Below are 27254 nucleotides of genomic sequence, written 5' to 3'. Positions count from 1 at the left end.
TTGAAAACAACTGCCTCTTCATTGATGTAGGAATGACCACCTCTTTGAGCAGGGACTCTTTAAAGGGTCAAAAAAAGACAAATCTACTCTTCTGCTGTGTGCTGTCCCACTCAGATTGACTGAACACTTTGCTTTTCCTAATCAACCAACACTTGCTATTGTAGTCTTTGTGCAAAAAGGCACTGACAGCGTCGTCAGAGTTTCAAGGTCACTTGAGCAGCCAGAATGGATGCAGTTCTTCGCATTAAAGTGGTGTGGATTTATGTACACATCAGTACTTGTGCAGAAATATGTGGAAACTGGCAACTTGATGAACCCTGATCGAGGGTGCTTTCCTGGGAGAAGGATGACGAGGAGGTTGGCAGTGGCATGTAAGAGATGTGCTCCTAAGGCTGGACTGGATTGTATCTGAAGTGCCAGTGGATCTCATCTTTTTGTAGTCTCAAGAAGACTCTTCTGCACCAGACTTTGTAGATGTTGAATATGGATGTGTGTTATCCTGGCATGTGTCTCTCAGGAATTAGTTTAATTGAGGCATAGTCCTGTCAGTATTCAGGTTTTTTGGGTCATGTGTATATATGTGTCAGCAGAGCAGGACCGATGGAAGAAGAGATGAAATGTAAGTTGACTGCCTCTTCAGAATGAGAGAGAGAGAGAAGTGAGGGAATGGAAGAAGATCACTCCAGCATCTTCTTATCAAAGTGTGGGAGGAGGATAGTGAGGGAAGTAGTGGAATGCAAGGGTTTCACGGTGCTTTTGTATTGGTTACCTGGTGAGAGGGTAGTTGATAGCAAGCTGTGCTATGGTGTTTTCTTCCTTCAAGGAATAAATACAGTAAATCTAACTGTGACTGGAATTGTGAGATTAAAGCAGAATAAAGCAGTGTACAGCACTGTTTTCCTCTCCTAATTCCCCCCAGTTTAATGGGAAATCTGGGTTAAAACAAGAGTTAGTTGTTTGTAGTAGTGAATCTCTGGAGCATCTTAAAGTTTTTGTGTTTGGCTGTAACCTAGTACTTCATAAAGAAAAGATCATACAAGTGCTTTGGTTGGTGTTGTTTATAGTGTTAATGGTGGCACAGGACCTTTACAATTAAAACATCATTTTCTGTTTTGATCCTTCCAGGCAGTGCTGATAAGAAACATTACAGGAAATGAACGATTGATCCAGGATCTACGAGGTATGTCATGATACCCCTCTGCAGCTCTTATACTGTTTTTTAAGCCACCTATTTTTAACACGTGCATTTTTCTGTTGTCTCTGAGGATGCCGTGTTCCAGTCACAGAGGTGGCGCAGGAACTGTGGCGACTTAGATCCTGCATCTGCATAGTTCCAGTTCAGTGAAGTGTCAGACTAATCTGACTCAGCAGTAGAAGGATTTGTCCATGTAGTGCTTGATGTAGGACTCCTGACCCTTATGATATAAAATAATGCAGGATAAAACTAGCTTCTATGTGTATTGTTAATATATTTATTCTTCATTCTACCTTTTGCAGCGTGTTCTTGCATTCGTCCCTGATGTGTTTGCTTTGTACATTTAGTGCTAGGGGAATTCACCAAATCCTATATTAAATAGGAAAACTTGGTCTAATTCGTTTCTAGTCATGTTGGTGCTTCAAAACTGTGATTAACAATGTACTTCTTAGGAAGCCTGGGGAACAGATCCTCAGTTCTATAAACAGGTAAATATGTTGTGGTGCCTTCTTCTGGTGCCCTCACACACAGCTTTTGATCAGGAGGAAAATTAAATCATAGATGCCTCTGTTTTTGAGGGAAGCATTTTAAACTTGTCTTCAGATGGCTAATAAACATGAATACCATTTCATATTATGTTCTGATTAGTATTTCACAGACCTAAAGATTTCCTGAACTGAAACTTAGCAGAGCAAGGTCTTGCAAACAAGTTAGAATATTCCTTATGAAGAAAAGGAGGTAAAAAATCTATGTTACATTGGTTTTGTTAATATGTTAGGCTGAAAGCCTATTTTTACCAGTCCTGTGCATCTTTGATGAATAAATGCAACAATTATCTATGCATTTGTGTACAAAATGTAGTGAGCCTGACAGATGGAGTTAGCGTTAGCATGCTTACTATTGATTTGTTTTTTGATACTTCTGTTGTAATGTGTAGGTATGGATGTGTATGTGTATTTTAATGGATATTTTAATCCTGTTTTGGTCAGAACAATTGAAAGAGTTACAGAAAGAATATGGGAAGCTGCAGACAGATTATTACTGGTTTCAGAAGAACCAGACCAACCTTGAGAAGAAGTTCTCATATGACCTGTGAGTATGTTCTTTCTGAAAGATGGCTTCCAGAGTTGTAGGTGACTTGCTTATAACCTGGGGTATTCTTATGATAGCTGTAGTGCTGTTAGTAAATACACATTTTTAAGGAGAAAATAAAACCTGTCACATGTTCTGAAACTACTCACAGTTGATCTTGGAGAAGAGCATAGATCTTGCAACACATGGCATCTCAGTATCCACAGATTTCTCCCATACTTCTTAATGTTCCTTCCATGGCAGGAGGAAAAAGGTAGCAGCATTCTCATTCTCATTCAACTCTTAAGTTGGGCGGAAAATTGAAACACAATGAGGCTAAACTCTGGAGAAGTTTAAAAACTAAGATACAGGAATACCCAGTGAGAAGCTGAACCTCATTGAGCTGCTGGAGGTCTCAGAAAATTTCTGGTACAGTTATGGTCAGAGCCATGTGTTCTGCATTACAGTTCATACCTAGTCATGTTTCTTGTTGAGACATGGATAACTGAACACAAATGCTTGTCAGTATCCTTACACTTAAAATACACTTTTCTTATTTCTAGGAATTTCTCCTGGGTTCTTTCAGTTCAGTAATGTTCTTGTTCCCTCTACCTGTCTTCACATCTTCTTGTATCTTCCCTCTGGTGTGTGGATGTAGAAAACCAACAGGATTTGCTGTTTGCGTGTTCTCATAATACTTTTCCAACAAGAATATAATTGCTCTAGTGATAAGTATTTGTCCAGGAGCCGCTCTTTCGCCAGACTTTTTAGGAATGATAACTAAAATCTCAATGTGGCAATTAAAGAACATGAATTCTGCAGGCCAAACTTGAAGTAATTCTTTATTCTTCTTTTCCCTGATTAAGAATTAAGGATAAATATTAGAGGTTTTGGGATACTTACAGGTTACCAGTTGGTTGTGTATTCTTTTTTTTTTTTTAGGGCATTATTACTTATTTAGTAATGATGACCCAGTTGGATCATCTTGGTGGAGTTCTAATAATTTAGGACTTGTAAGAGAAAAGTAGAAGGAAGTTGGAGACTTAAGTTTGTACCAAACTTTGGTTAAGCCATGTTGCACTTAGGTATCTGTTAAGATACTCTTTCCCTCTATGCTTGTTGTGTACCACAGTTGTTAAACACCATCACTTTGCTGTTTAGTTCATGACAGAGCTGGGACTCCTGGATTTCTCTTGGTAATTCTTTGCTAGTTAGAATATGTGTTTCCCAGCATCTTCTTTATAAGGCTGAGATCAGCAAGAATAAGTGGATCTGTAGGTGTATGTATGTACGATACAGTCATGGTCTACATGAGTGGTGCATCCTAGGAGCACTGGATTGATACGTGTGTATGGGAGAGTAACAGAAGGAAAATGCAGCGAGTCTGGTTTCTGAAAACTCAGGTTTACTGCCCATGTCTGGTGAAATATTTTCAAGTATAGCTCCATTGAGGAAATTGCTGACAGAGCATCCTTGCTCGTGGGAGTGTACTGTAAAGAATCCCTCTTTGTTTAGCAGAAGGTTGGATTTGGAGGGTACAGCTCCAGGGACAAGGCTGGCTCAAGGTGAAGAGCTAACAAGTTACATTGGTGAAGATGGGTTTATTTGTGTCAGGGTAGGTGTAGAAACAGTCAGGACTTACACTTTTTCTCTCACTTTGTTGAATAACACTGAAGTGTTCATTTTCTATTTCTGGGGTTTTTTTGTAGTTGTGCAACTGAGGAAAACAAAATTTGAACTCATTTTTTGGTGGAATTATTTATAGCATGAGCATCTTGTAGCATTCATACAATTCTAGCAGGAGCATACATAAATATATTTTTTTAATTGTTACTTGTTGCATACCTTTAGGGGAGATGTTGGAACATTAATATTGCACTGTTGTAGTAATTAACATTACTAACTTTGCGTTGTGTTCTGGTAGTCGGTAGAAACAGACTGATTGTACTTGGTTACACACCTTCCTCTTTGCTGTTACTGAATGCTTACTGAATAGTGTCATTTTAAATGCTTACAAATAACCTTTTCCCAACGTGGTTATGGGCCTAGAAAAACAAGTATTACTAGAAACACTCAAAATGTTATTTTTAATCTGTCTTCCTCCCTCCCCTCAAATATTAGGAGTAAAACAATGTGTTCATCTCTGTTCATCCTTAGTAAACCTTGGCAGGAGGGGGCACTAGACCTGCTTTTGTGCTATGCCAGTGTTTCCTCCTTTGACTTGGAGTTGCATGGGTGACAGTTTTGCACCTTATGTGTCAAGTACACTTTGTCCAGTGGAGAGATGAAGAGAGAGTATTATCATATAATTGAAAATGTTATTAAAAGGTGACAGAAGTCAAATGCCTTTTTTTAACTGCACACATCGTAAATCACTCTTTTTAAACAATCAGATGTTGCACCGGGAGGTACAGTGATAAAATCAGCTGTGTGTGTGGAAAGCATAAGAACAAAATTTGTTAACTTTGAAGGCACAAAAAGAATTGTTTTTCTCATGCCCAAGTCTTGAATTTTCATCTTAGCATTTTTTTGGAGCAAGCTTGGTTAGGATTTACATGAGTTTTCTGCTATAATCTGCAAAAGGAGTGCATGTTCCTCAGCAGTCGACTTAGGGAGATACCCTTGGTGCACATGGTGCCCAGTGCTGCCTGCTTGCAGTAGAGCTTGTTCAGCAAGAGCTGACTGTTTACATGCCACCAACTCTTAATCCCCCTATGTGTCTCTCTTCTTGTGCTTGTTCCTGGTAGAGATCCATCCCTTTCCCAGCCTTTGGTCCTATAATAACTCCTGTGCAATCCTGACCTGTTCTACACCTGCATCCCATCATGTGTCCCCTGCCCAGGTCTGGTGACATTTTGGTCCTGCTGACTCATCTTTATGGGTTTCACTCCTGAGATGGAGGCTGACTCTGACCTGGGACAGCCCTGGGACTCTGAGGTGGTCTGGACACTGGTTCTTATTCCAAGTCTGCAATTTAGGCTTCTTGTTGCCCTTGTGCTTCTGTGCTCCTTTGGGCTCATGGACATGGGCCTTGGATGGGCTGATGGCTCCTGTGATGGCCCTGGGAACAGTTGGGGAGGGTATAACTTGAGCTTCTTTGTGTGTGTGTAGGTGAGCTGTTTATTGCAGAAACTAACTCTGTGTGACCTTGTAAGAGTGGAAACACACATGGAGACTGAATTTAAGAGCACTGTTTTTGCCCATTTGAAGTGTGTCATAGCGATGGGATGAGGTGGAGAAACTAGTGCTGTTCTTGTGCTTCAGAAGTTGTATGCATAAGTATTAAAATCTCCAGAAAGCACTTTTACAAGAAGGGAATTCCTTCACACATAAAAAATTAAAAATTATGAGGATTTGACACAGATAATAACTTTATTTTCATGCACAATGTGGGATGAAAGAGCATTTATGAAAGGTTGCTCTGTCTCCAACTTCAGGTTTTCTGTATACTGCATCTTTCTCAAGCTTGCAAACTGAAGTGCAGGCAATTCTGATGTTCTTTTATTTCCTAGAAATTAGTGAATGGGTGCGTAACTCAAACCTAATGTTGTTTTATTGTCTCTGATATTCACCAACTTATGAAGCACTTTCTATTTTGATGATTCTTCCATTTAGTAGCATTAGCAAAAACAGACTTCAGAATAAAGCCTTCTCAAGAACAAATGGTAATAAAGGTAATTAATTTGTCAGTTCACAAAGGTAATTAATTTGCCAGTTCATAGCATATCTGTCTATCATTTCTCTTCCTTTCTGGATGTGAGCTACAGAACAGATATTTGCTTTTAAAAAGGGAGGTGTGGGTGGAGAAGAGTGAAAGTGCAACAAAAACTAGTGTCTGGCTGTCATAGAGGGCACGTGCCCTGAGAATTCCTTGGATTCGGTAGTACCTTTTTAGCAGCTTGAGAAACTAGAACATGCCTGTCTGAAGGATCTGCTGTAACACAGGGGTTATTAACATTCTGCGAAAGCCAGGCACAGAAATTAATCCCCCTTCTGTCTTAGTGAGGAGGAGGTAAAACTTGCAGTATTTTGACCATTTTGTTGCTCACAGGAGGTGAGGGAGGCTTTGCATGCAGAAAGATTTGTTTTCAGGGTCTGTATCTGGTGGTATACATTGAACTCAAATGTTACCTTGGAGTGGGGAAAAAAACAAAGGGGAGAAAGACAAAAAGAGTTAAAAAAACCTTAACAGACTCCTTTGTTTCCGGGTCCAGCAGGGAAGAGAAGCAGGGTGGTCCTCCACCAAGGCTGTTCCTTGGGCACGCTCTACAGTGCAGGGAGTGCTGACCACGATGATGATTTTTCACCACATTTTCCTCTAGCATGATGCATTTCTCATCAGGATCCACTCAGACCCACCGCTGCTCATCCCTGTTACAGTTGGATCAAGGCATACATCTGTATTTCTGTTTCCATACTAAGAAAGGCTTCAAGGATCAACATTTATTTTGACTTAACTGAAACTTGTTAGCAAAAGACAAGAAAATTCACCCAGCTTGTTGAACTGGTCTAATTAAAGCAGTCTAAATTAATTTCTTCCGTTAGAACTTGGACCGCCTGCACCACAAGTTTGTCCTGAACACTTAGATTAACACCCCAGTTTTTCTTATTGAGTTGTCAAATGTAAGCACAGGTAATAGAACTAAGAAAATAATAAAATTTAAAAAAAATCATTTTACAAAAGAACATTTTAGAAGAGTGTGGATGAAAGTTAACAACTGCTCACTTGGTCATGTTTTCTTCAGGTCACAGTGCATCAATCAGATGAAAGAAATAAAAGAACAATGTGAAGAAAGGATAGATGAGCTTGCAAAAAAGGGTGGTGATGTAGCACAAATCCAAGAAAACAAAGACTTATCAGAAGATTCAAAAAAAAATGGCCAGGTACGGTTTGGATAGTTTCTTAAGAATATTTTTCTTTGCAATTCTTAAGGCGTTTTCTACCTTTCTGCTGTCTTCAACTAGCATTAGCCCATCTCCTGAAGTTTTGCACTGCTTTTCTCACATTTGTTGAATGTTTCTGATCTATGGGAAATGGAGCGATTCCAAGGACAGATCAAGGCGAAGATCCTACAGGAGACTCCTAATCACTGTGTTTCTGAGATGGGCAGAATTTGAGAGGTGATGCTGGGAGTGGTGTAGAGCCCATTAAAGTATATTTAACACTGCTGAGCTTTGGCTCACTGCTCCTTTGACTTCGTTAAAGGACTTAGTTGCTTTGTGTGTTGAGGAAAAATAATAGTAATAGTAAATATATAGTAGTAAGTAAATAAAAAGCCCATTATTTGGAGATGATAATTTGTTTGTCACACACATGTATCTTGTTTAATGTCAAGATGTAAAAATACTATTTGGAAAGTTGACGTGGGGAAAACCATACTAGAGGGGTGGCCAACTCAATTTCTAGCATGGCTTTGGAGCACAGTTTCATTGCAATTACTTGCACCAGAAAGTTTTGTTTTGTTTTGCGGTCTGAGTGTTTGCTTTTTACCATTTCCAATTTTGAAGGGAAATAATCCCAGAAGGCACCTGAGGAGTTTGGGTGAAGCCCCCCTGCAGGACAATTTCGGTCTCCTGCAGCAAGTCCCATAGCTGGAGACCATCTTTACTCAAAGCAGGCAGTAGGTTAGGCAGGGCAGGGCAGGTTCCCTGTTCTCCGTTTAGTCTGCAGATGAAATAACCACTAATATAGCTACAGCCTAAATAAATTCTGTCTTCTTGTGTTCCCTAGTATTTGTGACGATGTTGTGTATGTCAGGCTGCAACCTTCTCAGTTGTTCATTTGCACAATGATTCCAACATTTTGCTTCTGCAAATGCTGGGTTATTTATCGTTAATGCAAGGTGACCCTGAGGAAATCTCTGTTTTTACCCAGCGTTTTTAGTGTAAGCTGTAATGCTTATGTAATGGAAAGATCAGAGTTAAAATAAAACAGAGGAAGAAGATGGAGTGTTGTGTGGTAAATATGCAGGTTTTCTTACAGCTCTGTATTTTAAAGAACAATGTATACTTTTCAGTTGAGTTCCAATTATTATCTTTTTATACAACCACTTCAACTTAAATTTTCAGCATGCACCATTTTAATTTATTTGACACTGTCCTTAAAAATGACAGAGCTAGAAATTTAAGGTAATATAACTTAGGGGCTTTTGCACATTTAGTTAAGAGATAATTTCTTGCTATTAAGTGAACGTTCTGTATTTTTACAGAAGAATTCATGCCCAGGAAAAAGTGAAAAATGGTATTATGTTCAGTTTCTGATGATTTCAGCTGTAGAGAGTGACCTCAAGAGGCTGAATTATTTGTAAAACAGAAGCATTTTTAAATACAGCATTTTTATTTTAATGACGGAAGGTGGAGTTCTTCTGAATATCCGTACTGCAATAACCAAGTAGTCTGGTAATAATGGCTTCTCAAGCTTTTAGAAGAGTTAATGCTAGATTATTTGTTGTTGATGTTGGACTTCATGGTGTTGACCCAAAGTCTTGAGCTCTGCCTGGCTTTGACTGAGCTTAAACATTTTCAAAACAGCCAAGTAATTATGTCCTACAAATCCTCTACAACTTTGGCTTCTTGGTTATTTAACGGCTTCTTTCTGCAGACATTTTCCAAATAATTGCATGAAGACTGGAGACAACCTAGTGTTTTATTAACCTGCTTAGAACAATGGGTAGCTATGGTCTTACCAGAAATTGTAACAGACTTTCTGTTGACCATACGACTTTCCATACCATAAGGTTTCCTATTCGTTTGTATGGTACCAGCTATAAAAAGATTTACATCTCCACATGTCTGTATGCTTGTTGTTCCTCTGTGTCTTTTGATATTATTTTTAAACAAAACAAAAACCCAACCAAAAAATCCCCATAGAACAAACAGTTTTATAACAGTCTCTTTTTTTTTCCACCAAAGCTGGTACAGCACAACGTGGGTTCCAGGAACATCTAATGTTTAGTGTTTGTGTGCACTGAATTGACATAGCTCTCAGCAAATTAAGTGCTAATATGAGTAAAAGTTGTACATAGAATTTTAATTGCTAAATTGAAAGATCTTCAAGGCAGTGTACATCTTAGTCATTAATCCTCCAGCAGGCCAGATGCTGAGAGCAGTCTAGTACCAGTATTTAATACATTCTTAAGTAAGCTCCATCACATTAAACAGATATTCTTGTCTGGTTTGTTGATTTTTCATCTCTTAATCCTGCATTCAACATAGTTTTAGAAGAGTTTTGTACAGGCTTCCTTAATTGAAGTCTTATTATGCCGAAACCCAGTTTACCTGTCCCCGTAGATTACTAACAGTAGTTAATGCCATCTGTTTACTGCTCTGTTGACTCTGACACGATAGCAAGGCAACAGTGGAGCAATGTGTGGTGTTACAGTTCTGTGACCCTTGGAGAATAATAGGTAGTGGTTCTTGTGAAGTGCTAACCAAGAACAGTAATCTCTTCGACAGCTGCGATTAGATCTGAAGATGGTGTGTTAAATTCTCCCAGTGTTTTGTGTTGTTATATAGAAACATCACTGCACACTCAAGATTGTGTGGTACTTCCATCACCTTATTTCAGTCCAAATATTTCACAGTGTGTTAGGATTGTTTTTCCCCTACTGAATTCTTACCCGATTTTTAATTCCCTTCCAAAATCTATTGGTTATATAGGCCAATGCCTGTCTATGTACATTGACTTTATATAGGTCGATATTCAACTGCCAGCCTTGAAGCAAACCGAGATGAAGCAGGCTAACTTGGAACAGCAGAAACCCAATGAAGATATACCTGACGCAGCACCTACAGTAAAAAAGGTAGACCTGATGGAGGCTAAAGGTGAGATGAAAATCACTATCTTACTAGTTAAGAATGTTTAATCAAGCATTTAAAAAACATCTTTGTACACAAGATTACGATGGAAGAAGTGACACCAGTAGACTGAACTATTATCAGCATTCCTACTGGCTCGGTTTTTTCGTAATTGACATGTTATATGTAAAGGAGAATACAAATATTTACAATTCTGTAGTCATATTCATCATTTAATACCCTGCTTTTGGAAGAAATGATCTGCAAGCACATTTAAAATTTACTTTCTTACTAAGTTTGGCACATCTAGCCTGCTAGTCCTCCCTATGGAGTTAGTAACAAGAAGTAAAACACAGAAACTTGATGCTTACATAGCACACTGAATTTTTTATTTAAACTGCTTGTTTCACCTGCCTAATTTATTAACTGCACATACCAAAATTCTAAGTAGGTAGAAGTGTGAATCTGTTGACAGTAAACAATGTCACAGTAGACTCTACAAATCTCATTCTTTAGCTGTTCCTGATAGCAAAAACATGGGATATCTTATTTCTCTTTGGAACTGATGTAGTTGGAAGATACTCTTTCACAGATAAAACAAGAATTGAATGACAAGGATAAAGAAGTATTTATTGAAGGCTTTTACCATGTGCCACCACTGAAAGGCATTAGGTTTTTTACTCAGAATCATTTTTATTGTTCACAGAAATAATAAAGGGCCCAACTGACATCAGAAAACAAGAGCCTAAGGCAGAAGAGGAGAAGCTTTCAAGTGACCTGAAAAACCCACAGGATTCACTCAAGGTTGCTGAGGGTCATAAGGAGATGTCAGAGGTGGAGCTGAATCAATCTGAAGATGGGAAACAGATGGCAGGGCAAGATGCACTACAGCTGGCAGCAGAGCAAGCTGCCAGCGAGGAAATTGAGAGGGAGCAGCTCCTAAACTACAATGCTAAGCAGGATGACTCACCCCCTGGAAAGCCTGGTTGGTAGCATGTCATGTACTGTTAAGAACAGTAAAGAAATAGAAGTGTGGAGTAGAGCACGGTTTCTGCAACAGTGGTGGCAGCTGGACGGACTCAGTATGAGGTTTTGTAAAGCTTAGTGTGAGATGCAGAAGGGTAGTCAGTCCCCAGCAGTCTGCTACAGACATGGGTAAAGCTGGAGGCTTTTGTTTGTGCAGCATGGAGCTGCCAGGCTGGGTTCCTCTGCATCACCGTGGTAGCATTCCAGTCTCTCTCTCCACTGGCTGTACAAGGCATTTGGGGAGATGAGCCCTACTTTTTGGTGTTGCAGCTTTATAAGAATCTGATGCATTTGCAAAGGATGAGGCATTAACCATCCAAAGCACTGATGAGAGGTATTGATGTTTTGCAGCGTCAGTGTGTAAATGCTAGCTGTCCCTATTTCAAAATAAGCTAGCATGAGTCAAGCTCAACCTTAAGACTTCAGGTATCTGAAGTTCATTATTGTGAGTCTGCAAAGTTGCATATCAGAAATTGCAAAGGTGCCAGTTTGTGGCATCAGCCACATGTGACCCAGAACCTCATGTCTCTACAGCACTGAGCAGCAGAATATTGATGTTGTGCCTAAACATGACCAGAACCTAGACATCCCTCTGACTGTCTCGAGGAACTTGGTCTCAGGTGGACCTACTAGCTCAGAGTAATCAAGAAGCAGCCTTAAGACAGTCAGAGCAGGAAATAATGCCCACAAAAGTGCTGTTTATGCTTTTCTAGTAAATGCATTCATAGAATCATGAGTGATTGTTAACACTGTTGATAACTTGGCAGGGATAAATAATCTCATCTGCATTGCTAGAGCAGGTTTTTCCCAACTGTTCCAAAAAGATGCTGGCCAGAGCAGGCTGCCCCTGAAGAGATGTGAATACAAGTTACCTGAACTGCTTCTGTTTTAATGGAAATCAATAGCAGAAAGATTAGGTAAAAAAATCACTGAAATTATGCAGGTTAAAGCTCTGTCATGTAGCCTGGGAAAGGTCAGGGTTTCTGTGAGCTGGAAGGACTGGTAGGATGTTCTTCAAGCTTGATTGTTCAACAAAAATACCATACCTTACTGCATAGGTTCCTTGTAGCTGAAGGAGCCTAAGGTAGAGAAAGAGTTCTTCCACATTTCTGAGCATCTTCTCTTTCAATAAAAGCTTATTTTAAAATAAGTTTGAGACCTTTGGGTCTGTAACTGTAAAAATCTGTTTGATGTGGTGGTCTGAACATGGACAACATAAGGCAAAAAATTTTCAAGCCTGTTTCTAAGCCAGTTACTAATAAGAGGGCTTGGCTTGAGAATGGTCTGAACCAGAGGCTCTGGTCTCTCTTAACTGCATCTGCTTATACCTCTATGCTGTTATGTTCTTTCCTACCTAGTTAACTGAAAAATAAGAGTAGTAGTTTGGCAATCAGAAATAATGCTTCCATTTAGGTTTGAGAGAAATCTTAAGATAGTCATAAAAGTTGCTTGAGATGAGTATGACTCGGTGAAGAAAATATCTCAAAGCACTTTTGTGTCAAGTTAGCATAAAATACTTTTTTATGCTATGGTCACAGCTTTCTGCTTGATGGACAAACTAAAACAAGAAGCAGGGAAGACAAGATGTTTTAGTGGTGGTGGCAATACATTTAAAAGCAACACCATAGTCAAGTTTTCAGCATTGGCTTCAGGTTTTACTCTTCCTTAGGCTGTCCTTTAATGTGTTCTGAAATTCTTCAATGCTTTTGCTTTTTGTCCATCTGAATGCTGGCAGAATATTATTACACTTTCAAAATCCCAGAAGTTTCTGTCTTTTATCTAGTTCTTTAGAAAAGATTTACAGCAACACCTGCTCTGAAGTTTAACAGTCCAAATCGAAAAATAGTATGAAAACCTACTCTAAACAGCAGTTCATTCAGCAGTGAAGTAAATTCTGTTGAACATTGTTACAGTAACTGTTTCATGTGCAGATGACATTAAGGTATACCATAAAACGTATTATTTTTAATGTTTTTCTAGACAAACAGGAACATGAAGCATTGAACCAGAACAAGGATGTTGATTACAATGTAGATAAGAATGAAGCTGAATCAGAAACAGACACGCAAGCAGCGCTTGCAGGGATTGAAAATGGAAAAGCGAAAAAAGAAATAAATAATAATAAAAAAAGATTTAACCTGTCATCAGTACCACATGCTGAAAATTTTAAGCTTATGTTTTGCATGGTATCCTGTAGCAGACATAGCTAGCTAATTTCCCTTTTTTCTTTGAGCTTTCCCTCATGTTGACAGTGTGACCTATTTTCTTGAAAGCATCACTGAAGCCACCGTTTAATATGTGGTGGGAAGGGGCAGTATCTGTAGCTTTACTATACAGTACTTAACAGTCCTTTCAGAATGTCTCCTGCTGTGTTCTAGATTTGTTTTCTAGATGAAGAGCTGTCACTTCTGCCTCTTAAGAGATTTTTGTACCTTTTTTTTTTTTCCTAATTAGATCAAAACTCTGAAGATACAAAGAACCACGTATTGGAGCATGGTGAAGAACGACAGAGGTTGTGAAGAAATTAGATTAATGATGCAACTTAGTCACCTCTTCATATAATTGCAGCAATGATAAGAGCAAAGTGATCTGATAATGTTTTGATTATCTTCTCAAGGCTTCAATAAGTGCCCAAATGAAGTGGTATTTTCTTGTGAAGTTTCAGTACTGTTTCAGTGGTGAAAAAAATAATCTTAAATCTCTGGAGGCTTGTTTTAAAGCATCTTTACTTCTGCAATGACTCTCTCCTTCCTACCAATTATAAAATTGACACTAACTAGCAATAAGTGTAGTAACTTTGAAGTTTGCCAACTTGCAGAGTCATACTGTAATATGTGTGGACTGGTGGTAGATGAGAAAGACTCCACTACCAAGGATGGATCTCTTTCCTGAGCAATGCAGTAGGGAAGTCCCCAGCCTATTTTTAAGAGGAGCTAAGTTACCTTGAGAAACCATGAGAAGGATGAAAAATGGCCCATGCTGCAGTTGTGCCTCTTCTGGCACCTTTTTACTGCTATGTAGATAAGACTCAGAAACCATGATTGTGGTCCTCAGATATTACACAGTATGATACATTCTCCTGGGCCTCCTAAATGAAATTGCTAGCTTACACTATCTGTAACCAGGCTGAAACACTGTCCTGGTTGTGCTCTTAGCTTTTATTTTTTTTTTTTTTTAGAAAAAAAAGATTCCGACAATAGTGTCTTCTTAAGAGATTAGCAGGAAGATTTTTCTGAAAGCTTTGTTGGACTGCTGTTCACAAGATCAGTACTATGGTATGGTTCAGTTATGGCTAACTTATACACATTCAGAGTATAAAAATTCAAACTCCTAAACTTTTTGTGACAAAACCCATCTGAAATGGTGCACTACAACTACCCTTTACTCCACCCAGCCACTATCTTCTGCTAAAAAGTCGAAAGGCACATTCTCACCTTGTAGAGCAGCAATCATCTCAGCTACTCGAAGTGACTCATCTTCTCTGCTAAGCTTTTGAAGAAGGTAAACCAGACCGTGCATTTACCAGACTTCTCAATGTCTCCCACAGGGGAAACTGTAGTTGTTGTGAAGTCCCGTGTTATGCATAATGTTAAGGAAGTTGCTTCATGTTGTTAATGTTCTGTAGTCTTTGTCTTTTCTGAAACTTGTTGAATGTAAACTAGAAACTAGTTTACTTGTGATAACCTAGAAGTACTCTCTACTACCACTAAGGCACCCTTAACTGCAGTCCAGCCTGCATGGTGTGTACATGTACCCAGCTGTTTTTAAGGTTGTATTCATATCTGTTCTCAAGACTGACCCCTGTGTTTGGAGCAATCTTTGTGAGTGTGAACACACCTCTGTTGGTGGATACAGCTAACTTCCCAACTAGCAATTTCACTTAAGAAAATACTAATTTGTCTTGGCTTTGTCTTTAATGCACTTCATTTTGTAACAAATTTTGTGGTGTCTCATTCCTCAGTGTACTACTTTACAGCTCCTGTACCTTAAGATGCCTAAATATGCTTGTGTATGAAGAGAGCATTAGTTGTCAGAGCGAGAGGCAGAGCTCAAGTCACATGGTGCCTATTAAGCCTAAAGACTGATCACTGACAGACTTGCCATGTGTAACTTGAATTCTTCTGAGAATGTATGTGGTTTCCATGTGACTTCCATTATTGAGCTCTTGGTTGCCCTGTGTCTTTTACTTAAATTGGACTTAACTGGTCTGGGCTGCTGGTCAGTATAACAGGGAAAACGAACGCTTGTAACCAGGAGAGAAAAGGAGGTATAAGCATCCCTTCTAACTGATGTGTATTGGGAAACTTGGGCTATTAAGTTTTTGTTGTTTTTTTTTTTTCAAATAATGGTATGTTTTAACATCAAAATGTTTACCTCTATTCTTGAGTAAAAGGTGTATTTTCTTAGGATTTACTTAATCTGCGAACAGTTTTATAGGTGAGGAATTTATCAGGAATTTAATAGTGATTGTTGAAGAGCATATGTTATATAAAATGTACAGTGAAACATTGTATTCAGGTTGAATGAATGGCTTTAACTTGATCCTGGTAAAATCCCAAACAAAATTCTTAAGGTAATTAATATATTGCTAGAGAATTCTTTTAAAATGGATTGTTTTGCCTATATTTCTATACAGTACCCAAACCTGACTGGGTTTCTCACTAGCCAGGTAGATCTTGTCCTCTCCATGAACAAGACCACCTTTGTACTGAACACACTTGTTAGACCTGACAGGAGGGGGTCAGAAAACCTGCTGCTCCAAAGCATAAAGGAATACAACCTTATTCTCAATGGCTTCAAATGCTACAGGAATGTAACTAGAGTGGTAGATTTCTAGTAGACAAGGGGCTTGTCTGTATATCTGCTATATAGAGTTTTAAAACTAAAGGACTTTTAGTTGAACAAAACAATAGATTCATTTGGAATTACGGTTTACATTATGTAGTGTTGTCTATCACTATGATTTTTAGTTGCATGAGGCAGGGAAGGTTCCTTTGCTGTAATGATCTTGGGGATAAAATAACACTTGTCCTTGGTTTTTAAAGACTAAGCCTGATAGATTTTAGATAAACATTTTAAAATAAAAATAATCTTCCTGTGTATTTAACTTATTCTGTATAGTTCATCCACTTCTAATGTTAATGAAAATGGGAAAGGTGATTGTTCCTGTTGTGTGGGGTTTGTTTTGGTTTTATTGGTTTTTTGTTCTATAAATCATGTGGAACATGGGTTTCTTTTATACTTGCTGCTTCTGTTGGAGAAATACCAAAGGCTGTCCTTGGCCTGCTGTCATGTTGTTCAACATTTTCTAAGACAGGAAAGAATTTTGTGATTGTTTACAAGAAGGCAGCAAAAGCCAGAAGAATTCTCAGTGCCTTGCACTAGAACCAATTTGCCGTCTTTACAACTACACTTTCTAGGATTTTCATTCCTTTGACAACTACAGAGAAGTATTAAAGTGTTTTAATAGTGATAAGTCACCATGTAAAATGGTATGCAGCCAAGTGAGGAAACGTTATGTCTTCAGGGCAGTGCTCCTGCTTATTTCAAGAAACTGTGAATTGCTTGCAGGCAAGCTGGTGTTCCACTTTAGACTTTCTTCACTGTTTTTCAGCTCTAGTTCAGCAGTGCTGCTGAGTTGAAGTGGTATTATTCCACAGTACAACTATATATTAGGAGAAACACAAACAAATGTCTTTCTTGGTGAAGGAGTTACAAACTCCTCACTATGGAGAAAGCTGCTTTGCACCAAAAGGAAGAACTGTCTTGTCCAACACAGTGAAACCTGGAGGATTTGTCTTTATGGTAGGACTTGGCAGTATGGTTTATCAAAGATAAGTCACCTTTGTGTTCAGTTTCAGTCCCTGCTTTACAAAAAGATGAGGACAGGCTGGAGAGGGTCCAGAGGAGGGCCACAAAGATAGATGATCAAAGGACAGGGAAGCCACCATATGAGGGAAAGCTGAGAGAACTGGGCTTGTTCAGCCTTGAGAAAAGACAGCTTAGGGGAGACCTCAACATCACATTCCAGTATTTAAAGGGTAGCTACAAAGAAGATGGAGACTCCCTTTTTACAAGAAGCCACGTGGAAAAGATGAGGGTTAATGGGTACAAGTTATTCCTGGGGAGATTCTGACTGGACACGAGGGAAATTTTTCACAATGAGAACAATCAGCCACTGGAATAATCTCCTCAGGAAGTGGTGGATTCCTCAACACTGGACACTTCTAAGATTCAACTGGACAGGGTGCTGAGCCATCTTGTACAGATTGTGCTTTTGACAAGGATTGGACCAAATAATCCTTGTGGTCCCTTCCAACCTGATGTTCTATGATTCTTAAACTTTTTTTCCCTCTTGTGACAGAAGGTTGATCAACACAACAGCTAACCTCTTATTTCACATATGCAGGAGGAAGAACTGTTCCAGGAAAGAAAGAGTAGGTTTGGGGCTTCTCCTGTTTGGCAAGGAACAAACTGCAACTAGAAGTAACTTACTTCACTGCTCACTGTCTTCAAGGCCTTCTATATCTGAGACAAAATACCTCCTAAAAGTCACTAAATTCTGTGCAGGAGGAAATAAATGACTAGTTTCTACCTGCTCTCAATTTCTATATTGTTTTAGCTTGCAGGACTTGGCAAGAAAAGAATTCAGTCTCTCTACTTGCAAAGTGAGCAAATTTGATGCAACAAAGTGAAAAATATACAGAAACTCACAATCTCTCCAAGTGGCTTTGTTCAAAGCCAAATGTCAGTAGCTCAGCTGTGCGTAGAAGACATGAGGCTTTTCTGTTTTATTTTTGTTCAGTCCCAAATGTTATTAAATCCCCAAACCACCACTTTCTGTCAGAGCTCATTTATGAATGTGATTTATGATAAAAATGTGTAAATAATTCAGGTACGTTTTTCAATAATAGAATTTATTAAAATCTGTTTCACCTGTAAAACCATGCAAACCACTTAAACAGCAGTTATCATTCAGATCACGTAAAAGAAAGCAGACTAAAATATTCCACGTAAAGGTACTTTTACCCTGGAGATTCCTCTTAGTCTGGGTGCAGCACTAGATATTCCATCCTACAGCTGGTATCTGTATGTTTCAGGTATCCTAACAATAATCTCTTGCCTTTCAAACAAGCTTCACAACTGGAAAATATTTATGAGGGGAGAAGTCAAATTCTGGAGGAACCTAGAAAGAAAATATTTTAAACATTACACAGCAGTACCTATTGAATTTAATCTCAAAATAAGGGGTACCCTGCAGATAGAAGGAAAAGACTTTTAAGCAGCAAAAGATTGAAGAAAAATAATCCTAGCTCCTTAAATTACTATCTGAAAAACATTTTGACCCACTTCTGGATACACCAGTCATCCTTCAGTAGTGATGGGCACAAAGCTGTAGGGTGCTGGTGTGCCTCTCCAGTGTGCCTCTTCAGCAGCACGTCTGAAGGCCACCTCCTGCCTGTGACCCACGTGGCACCCGCTGTCCTGGCAGCCAGCTCTCTCCCACGGGTGTTCGCACAAGCTGCTGAGATGCTGCTACCAATTCCTTCTTCCTGCTCTTGAGGAACACCTGTACTTGTACGTTATCCCTCACGCAATTCCCAATTTTTTTCCAAAACATTTAGAAACAAGAGTTTTCCATATTTAAATAACTGCAACAAACTATTTCCAAGGGAAAAATGGATTAAGTTACTTTCCCAGTTTTTTCAAGAGTTAGAGTAACTGTGGCCTGAACCTGCTCATTCAGCTGTAAGAGATCTGTGGTAGCACTGCGTGTAATAGTAAATTTCACATTCAAATCAACTGGCATTTTCTTACCTTAGAGTCTTTTTTGTGGCCTCCTGCCAGCAGCTTCATGACCACAATATTGGGTTTAGCAACCTTTAAAATTCGACTCACCTAAATCGAAAGCAGCAACAAGTTTTCAAGTGAAAGCATATGACCTCAAAGTAATTTTAAAAGTAACACTCAAATGTTCACATACTCTAACAATACAGCAGTCTCTTACATTATCAGTTTAATAATAGAGATGAGGGCATTTTGGATTTGCTTTCAAGTGTAACAGCTGGACTAATGAAATTTAATGAAGGGAGGATTGATTTTAAGAGTCACTTTTTTATTCAACAGACCACAGAAACCACTGCTCTCCATGCTTAAGTTCAAAAATTGTCAAACTATGGCAAGTTCTGAGGCACTAACCTAAATAGAGGTTTAGACAGACTCCAGGTATCTACCCCCAACACTGTGGGATAACGAGAGCAGGAAATTCATTTATCAAACTACTGCAGGAAACAAGCACGAGACTCAATCCTCTTTTCAGCCTGAAAACATTCAAACCTATTTTCCCACCTTTCAGGAGTACTTGCGAATTACCAGATTCCAGCTGAGCAAGACAGGCATGTGACACCTTCTTGTTAGAATTGATAAGCTTTTATAACAGGGCCAGAAGACAACATGCAAGAAGGAACTAAGTTGCTATCAAGCATGTAAGCCACACAGAAGGGAGATGTTTTGGAACAGTGAGCACAACCCTGATTATGTTACCTAATGCACTAAAACAAGCCACTGTGTAAGATGCCACCACCCTCCCCTGTTAACTCCTGAATTGAAGCTCTCAGCTTTGCTCAGCATTTTGACAAAGTACACTTTGGATTTCAAGGAGATGCAGCTGAAAACAAAGTTATTCTCCTATAAGCAAATACTCCTCTTCCCAGTATTCCAGTCTTACCTCATAGTCTGGATTAGGAATATTCTCAAGAATCATTTTAGCTTGCTGGAAGTGTTTGCTAGCTGCCATGTAGAGATCTGATGACTGAGGAGGTGGGCTGTACTTATTCAAATCAGACATTTCCTGGTGTGTTACAGACATACATAAATACATATTAAAATAATCTGCCAGCAAGTTGTATTTTTATCACATTAATTTAAAAAAATGCTCAAGAAAAAAGTTATGCCAACTAAAAAATATTTTAAGAATAAATACTGAAGTTGAAAACTACCAAGCAGCACTACAGTTACAATTCTTACTGATTATTTTATAGTGCCACAAGATGCAATGAGCCTCTCATACTCTTGATAAAACAATCACTCCCCTGAACAACTTGTCATTCATTTGCTTTAATAGTGCCACGCAGCAGGATGTGAAATTACAAGAAAAAATAGGAGAAAAAAAAAGTATATGATGTTGTTTGTTCAAATCAACTTTACAGCAGCTGAGATATTGAATCTGTCCAAAACTTCTTTTTTTTTTTTTTTTTTTGATTGCAGATAAAAAACTTCAATTACAAGGAAGAAATCACTTCCACTACAACTGTTCAGAACACTAAATTAGGGAGAGTGACTGGCATACAAAATAGTATGGCTTCAGTTCAGACAGACCTTTAGAAACCTGAAGTTTAGCCACCAGAAATCTAAGTTTAACAAGAAACGTCCAAGTTTCTGCACCTGAGGCAGAATAATCCTAAAATCAGTAGAGGCAAATAAGCAGTTGGATAAGTAGCAGCATTACTGTGAACACCAAGTTGAATACAAGTCAATAAGGTGCCCTTATTACCTCATACAGGACTATACCAGTAGGAGTGTGGCCAGCAGACCAAGGAAGGTTATCATCCTATACTCAATATTTGTGTTGTAACATCTGAAATATGGCATCCAGTGCTGGACACTGAGCCAGGACTGTGAGCCAGCACTGTGCCCTTGTGGTCAGGAAGGCCAATGGCATCCTGGGGTGTATTAGAAGGGGGGTGGTTAGTAGGTCAAGAGAGGTTCTCCTTCCCCTCTATTCTGCCCTGGTGAGACCACATCTGGAATATTGTGTCCAGTTCTGGGCCCCTTAGTTCAAGAAGGACAGGGAACTGCTGGAGAGTCCAGCGCAGAGCCACGAAGTTGATGAAGGGAGTGGAGCATCTCCCTTATGAGGAAAGGCTGAGGGAGCTGGGTCTCTTTAGTCTGGAGGAGACTGAGGGGTGACCTCATTAATGTTTCTAAATATGTAAAGTGTAGGTGTCACGAGGATGAAGCCAGGCTCTTCTCGGGGACAACCAATGGTAGGACAAGGGGCAATGGGTTCAAACTGGAACAGAGGAGGTTCCACTTAAATTTGAGAAGAGGCCTCTTCACAGTGAGGGTGACAGAACACTGGAACAAGCTCCCCAGGGGGGTTGTGGAGTCTCCTCTGGAGACATTCAAAACCTGCCTGGACACCTTCCTGTGTAACCTCATCTAGGTGTTCCTGCTCCGGCAGGAGGATTGGACTAGATGATCTTTCGAGGTCCCTTCCAATCCCTAACATTCTGTGATTCTGTGACTCACCCAGTCTATGAAAATGCTGCGATCTGGAGATGGCTGAGGGCCCAGAGCCTGTGACCCACAAGGGGAGGTCAATGGACCTGGACTTTTTCAGTTAGACAAGAACACTAGTGGGTAAGCTTAACAGCAGCCTACAGCTACTTGAAAGGTAGTTACAAAGTTGTCAGAGGACAAACCTGTGCTCCTTGCTAATAGCAGGCAACACAACATGGGAGGAGAGGTCACAAATGGTGGCTTAACTAATTCAGACTGGACACTAGGAAAAAAGGTGAATAGTGTAAACCTCAGACAGGTTATCCAAAGACTAAAGGGACCAAGAAAAGTGATTGGATCAGGCTAACCAAGGAGTTTGGAAAATCTCCATCCTTTGATTTTTTCAGACTTGGCTAGACAAAAACAGCATTGATGTGATCTATACAACTACTTCAAGCAGGAGACTGGACAAGACAAGCCTCCACCAGTCCATTCCAATCAACACTTTCGTGATTTTACACTCAAAATTACTTTTGTTTCATTTTCCTGTTTGCTTACAGCAGTACTAAAAACATTCTGCTATATAGCCACAGCCCAAAAGTCTGCCAACAGAATTTGAAGAGATTTTATTTGCATGCAAACCAACCCAAGCATCTCATAAACCACACCATCAGTTCAATTTTTAAATATCTAAAGGTCTAATTTTAGTAAGAATTCAAAGCAATATATTTTTCCTGCACACAACTAAAGCTAGAATTCCTTGCCATTTTGACTTAAACTTCAATATGAATTTTGAGATAGTAAAAGCTTTTTTTTTACAATGAAAACAATGTCTATAGTAGGTGAGGAAATGACCTTCATAAAAGCATGAGTGGCACCGTGTTTCAAGATTACTCACTTTAAACTGCAAGTAGTGCACTGGAGGTGGTGTGATAACACTGTTGAATGGAGCAAACCTGTGCTCATATCGAACTTGCTCACTGTCCAGCTCAAACTTGGGTTTTCTTACTTTGCCATCCATGTCAAACGCAATCATCGTCTAAATGGGAAAGAATAAATACAGTGAAAAGCGTTAGCTTTATGTCATAGTTTGCTATGAGCAAGATTAAAGTTATGATTTAGCTATAACTAGAAAGATAGAAAAATAGTATAGAATTTACTATATCACATTATGAACCTGAACATAATTTCCAGTCCCACTAAAAACAAAAAAGGCATGCAATGTATGCTTGATTCCTACTACAAAAAAACTGAAGCCATTGTTCAGCAAGCACAAATAAATTACCTTGTACATCCCAGCACACATATTTTGGTATGCTTGACTCATGGTGATCTCTCTGCTGAGAGGGCGAACTGCAAATATCACACAAAATATTTTTTTTATTCAACGTAAGTACACATATTAATTTCAGAAGGAAACAGTTCTTTCACATTTTCAGAAAGTGATATAATTCCCAATTATGTTTTAAAATAATGAAAGAAAACTGAAACATAAAAAGCACAAACATGCATTTCTGCTCACCTGGCTTCTGATTACACAAAATATCTCAAAGACATACTTAGCAGTCAAAGGAATACCATACTGCCATCAGTAAGATAAACTGGTCCAGACAGTCCATGGCATTAGTATGGCACTATACAACACTAAACAATTGTCTAGAATTTAAAACTGGTAGCTGAGAGACATGTTTGTTTAGTTCATGGATTTTTTTTTTAACTTCTAAGACTATAAGGTTAAAGCATTTTTATCAATTTAAGAAAGATTTTCATTCTGATAACATTCTTTAAGCTCCCCTTTCATTTCCAGTATTTAACTAGTGCCAGATTGTACAATACTTGGCACCTTTTAAAAAAGTATAAAATGCAGTACTACTTTTTTGAACTTCTAGAGACAAGGGAATTTAGTTGCTATTACCCTGAGCTGGTCACATCTAATTGTATCCCTTGAAAAGAAGACAAGGATAAGCACTCAAAAAAGAAAGAACAGCAAAGAGTGAAAGCGAGCTTCTGCACATTGTTTATTTGCAATGCTAAGATCACTCCAACATACTACAATCTTAGTAGCCACTTAGGCATGGCAAATCTGTACCAAATGCCATATAGACACTGGTTTTGGATGCCTTTTCGATAGCAGGCTTGCAGTTCTGAACACAGAGACAGAAAGCTATGATATAGGAAGGGAAATTCTCGTTTTCCCTCATGCATATACACCAGAGAAAGCACGAGCTTCTAAAGGGGCTTTTACACAACAGTACTACCACTGAAGTGAAACGGGACAACTCAACATTGTAAAATTAAGAAACGTGCTTGAACACCTTCTGAAGCCAAACAGAAATTACAGAAATACACTGAAAGTTTAGTCTTTGAATCTAGCTACAGTCACAAACCCCCATACTTCTGGAGGAATTACAGGCCGTGGAAAAGTAGTACTTTTCAAAAGTAATGGCTCTGTACCTGTTAATTATGTCTCACAAGACACAACATATAACAGGATTGGTGAAGCTATGAATATAAATAAGCTGCTTTTTCTGAAAGACCTATTTTAAAATAAATAAATAAATGCGCAATTCTTACACAGTGACTGACCTTTTTAGTCATAAGGTTTTACATTCAGCCTTCATAAACTTGAGGACATTTTTCCTACCCACATCAGTGTTGACTATAAATTCTGATTTTTAATTCTACAAGTCTGAGTTATACTCTACACCTAGGTACCTTTTTTCTTTTTCTTCGTTTTCTTACTACTACGACCCTTCTGTTGTTCCTCCATTATTCTCTCCTCCGCCATTTGAGAGCTGTCAGCACGGCTCAGTGTTGACATCAACCAGGCATAGAGAAACTCTGACAGATACCTGCAGTAAAAACAGTATGTAGCTGTTGCATATGACAGTACAAAATGTATTCATAATGCACATATCCTCACTGAATGCTAAGTTGTTTATTCAAAGAACCAATGATAAAGGACAACTTTTAGGGTAGTAAAAACCCTGTTTTGCATGGCTCAAATCAACAGATTAACATGTGTTCTGCATTTTTTTTGGTTCCTCCCACTCCCCCAAACAAGAATCCATACAGATTCAATCACAGACAGCTCAAGGTATGCAAATTAATTACATATTAACTAAGTCAAGTCTAAGCTTCTTATTATTTCAAAACCCACATAAGATCAAATTTTTCAAGAATTCTTCCTCCTGTAAATGATGCATTTTTGAAAATGATACTATGTTAATATCTCTTCTACTTTTGTTAGGAATTACTGTTTCGAGAAACAAGGTTATTACTGATTTTTTTCAAGCATTAAAAAGCCATGGAATAATAAAAGGACCAAGCCCACAGGAACATGAAATCCACATGCAATTCTAAAAGATTTAAGACAAATCTTTAAGAATGATTTCTTAGTAAGCACATCAAATAAATCTCTTGACTGACTTCAGCTCAAAAGGACTAGGGAAACTAAAAGAGTAGAAATTACAGATCTGGAACACATGAAGGAAGAAATAATACTTCACAAGTGGCCATAATTCAGAAGAAAAGTTATTGAGAAATAATTATTAATTTGCATATTTCCTCTCAGAAATTTCCTCTTTTTTGTTCTTTACTTAGAGTAAGGAGATAAAGCAGTTGACACAACAGTTTCAAACAAAAGTGATTTTATTAACATGGTGGGGGAAAAACTGGCAGCTAAAAATACCATCTGACAGAAAGCTTTTTATTATTTATTGAGGTATAACTTAAAGAATATTGCCACCTTTAGTAGCTACATGGAATATTAATTTTCTCAATTAATTTACTAATGAAACAGCCTAGAAACACAATGAGATGCACTGAAGTTCAGTCTAATCTCTCAGAAAGAAGGCTTACAGCTTATTTAATAACAGTTTATTGCTAGCTTTACAGGAAAAAATAATAGAGCAAAACAAAAAAGCAACAACAAAAAAAATGAAGCAAACCCCATCACAACCAACAACCCCCTCCAACTAAGAAATCCCCAAACAAAAACAAACAAAAAAACCCCACAAAACGTTAAGTATACCCCCCCAAAATATGTAAGTGTAGAAGCACTTCAACATAGGAAGGTTCAACATCAAATTTTTAATGCTGAATCAAAAAATGAACCATCTAAAATAATTTATCTTTTGGACCAACCCACCACGAAAAATAATCCATGTGAACAGAAGTGGAAAAAAAAAGCATTTTGACTCCATAACAGTGCAATCATCTTAACTACAGGCAGTTGACTCTTCAAATGTACTCAGAGTAAAATGTTATTTTTACCTAGACAGCTGTCAGACTACAGTCACAACTTAAAACTCAGTACGTGTTTTTAAAAATACTTGACATCAACAAGACTATTGGTCTTGGTACTACAAAGACAGAAAAGAATAAAATAAATGGCTTTCCTCCTGCATTCTCCTTTATGCCAAAATGGGCACATTTTTCATTCATTGTCATTAGAAGACAGTTTTAAAAAGCTAAATAGAAAGTGAATTACTATTTTAAAAAAGAAGTTGTACACTATTTAGTAAGTCTAGAAAAGAACCCAACAGATTTTTTTTTCCACTCGTAATTTAAGGAATAAGTAAACTAAATACTGTGTTAAGAAAGTCTGAGATTAAAAAAGCATAGTTGAATTCACTCATGTAAGTATTTGAAATTACAGTATCACAGTATGTTTGGGATTGGAAGGGACCTCAAAAGATCATCTAGTCCAACCCCCCCAATTACAGCTCTGTGAGAGCACCCCTCCAACAACTGTCAATAAAGCATCCTCTTACCAATATATGTAGTAGTATTCATGCATACTGTAAAGTTCCAACTCAAAGCCACTCAGAAGATACTGTATCATGATACGAAGGTTATGATAGAGGACCCAGGTGCCCAAGCAAGCCAAATGTTGCCTTTGTGGTTCCTGCTTCAGTAACATACTATGCAGTGCTGCGTCCACTTTCTCTGCCTATTGAAAAAGAAAGGACAGTAACAGGGGAGGAAGAACATTTGACGGAAACAGCATCCAAGTTCTGCCAGAACAAAAACCCTTAAAAACTGAATACAAATTGGGTCAGTGAAACCATGCTCCAGATTAAAAGACAGAAATATGTCTTTACAGATATTGCCACTTCTGTAGTCTAGAACTGTCAGAAAACCGGAAAGTTACTCACGTAAGTAAACTCTGCTGCACAGAAAATCCACAAATACTCTATGCAGTAATACAGCAATAACATCAGGTTTTTTTAAACTTAAAATTTTAAGAGTATTTCTATACAGATTGTTAGCAGTCACATGAACACTGAAACTCAGAACCCATTACAACCTGTTATTAGTTTTGCTATATTGGCAATATTTTTTTTTTTTTTTAATTTATGAACTTAACAGGCAAGAAACACACTGTGGCCCACCAGGGAAACCAAAATATTGCTAAAGCCAGTTCCATCTTAAAAAGTAATTGTAAAGAAGACATGAAGTCTCTCACAGTTGGAATATTATCAGTAGTCCCGAACAAACCAACCCATACAACCTGTTACAAAGTGAAACCAGTGTGTCTCAGCTGCAGTATTGCAACAAACTCCCAACAAAACCATCTTAAGAGAACCTGGACCACAAAATCTCCCCCCCAGCTCCAAGTTCCTTGCCTGTTCTCCTCAGCATGCACATATTGGAAAATATTGTGTTATTTCATGCCTCTCAGTGCTGCAGAAATACATTTCCAGCAAGTAGAAATATACCGTTCCCTGTAATCTTTCACTTCCCATTCTTCAGAAATGTTCAAAATCAGTTGATTTAATTTACATATATTTTAAAATTCGTTATTAAATTTTGCAGTTTACATCTTACATAGCTGTAAGACTGAATTTTCAAAGGTGTCTGGTAAACATGGCTCATCCAA

The 27254-nt window shown here is 38.4% G+C and overlaps 2 protein-coding genes across 9 annotated transcripts in view; one reads left to right on the top strand and one right to left on the bottom strand.

Annotated features, from left to right (window-relative positions):
* The window catches only part of GOLM1 (golgi membrane protein 1), a 34807-nt gene extending 18616 nt beyond the window's left edge, over positions 1 to 16191 (top strand). For all 4 annotated transcript variants that reach the window (XM_065861325.2, XM_065861327.2, XM_065861326.2 and 1 more), the window contains 6 exons: positions 1126 to 1180; positions 2185 to 2287; positions 7012 to 7150; positions 9961 to 10090; positions 10770 to 11048; positions 13544 to 16191. In XM_065861325.2, the coding sequence (XP_065717397.1) occupies positions 1126 to 1180; positions 2185 to 2287; positions 7012 to 7150; positions 9961 to 10090; positions 10770 to 11048; positions 13544 to 13608 (771 nt within the window). In that variant the 3' untranslated portion in view covers positions 13609 to 16191. The remainder of the gene's footprint in view (positions 1 to 1125; positions 1181 to 2184; positions 2288 to 7011; positions 7151 to 9960; positions 10091 to 10769; positions 11049 to 13543) is intronic.
* A 1794-nt stretch (positions 16192 to 17985) lies between these two features.
* NAA35 (N-alpha-acetyltransferase 35, NatC auxiliary subunit) overlaps positions 17986 to 27254 on the bottom strand; it is a 39153-nt gene continuing 29884 nt past the window's right edge. For all 5 annotated transcript variants that reach the window (XM_065860449.2, XM_065860450.2, XM_071802408.1 and 2 more), the window contains 7 exons: positions 26146 to 26324; positions 24086 to 24222; positions 22656 to 22723; positions 22269 to 22409; positions 19818 to 19940; positions 18908 to 18988; positions 17986 to 18275 (listed from right to left, as the gene is read on the bottom strand). In XM_065860449.2, the coding sequence (XP_065716521.1) occupies positions 18216 to 18275; positions 18908 to 18988; positions 19818 to 19940; positions 22269 to 22409; positions 22656 to 22723; positions 24086 to 24222; positions 26146 to 26324 (789 nt within the window). In that variant the 3' untranslated portion in view covers positions 17986 to 18215. The remainder of the gene's footprint in view (positions 18276 to 18907; positions 18989 to 19817; positions 19941 to 22268; positions 22410 to 22655; positions 22724 to 24085; positions 24223 to 26145; positions 26325 to 27254) is intronic.

The sequence above is a fragment of the Patagioenas fasciata genome, chromosome Z, assembly GCF_037038585.1.
Source record: "Patagioenas fasciata isolate bPatFas1 chromosome Z, bPatFas1.hap1, whole genome shotgun sequence".
NCBI lineage: Eukaryota > Metazoa > Chordata > Aves > Columbiformes > Columbidae > Patagioenas > Patagioenas fasciata.
The sequence above is the reverse complement of the archived record's forward strand: the minus strand, read 5'-3'. Positions and strand labels throughout refer to the sequence as shown.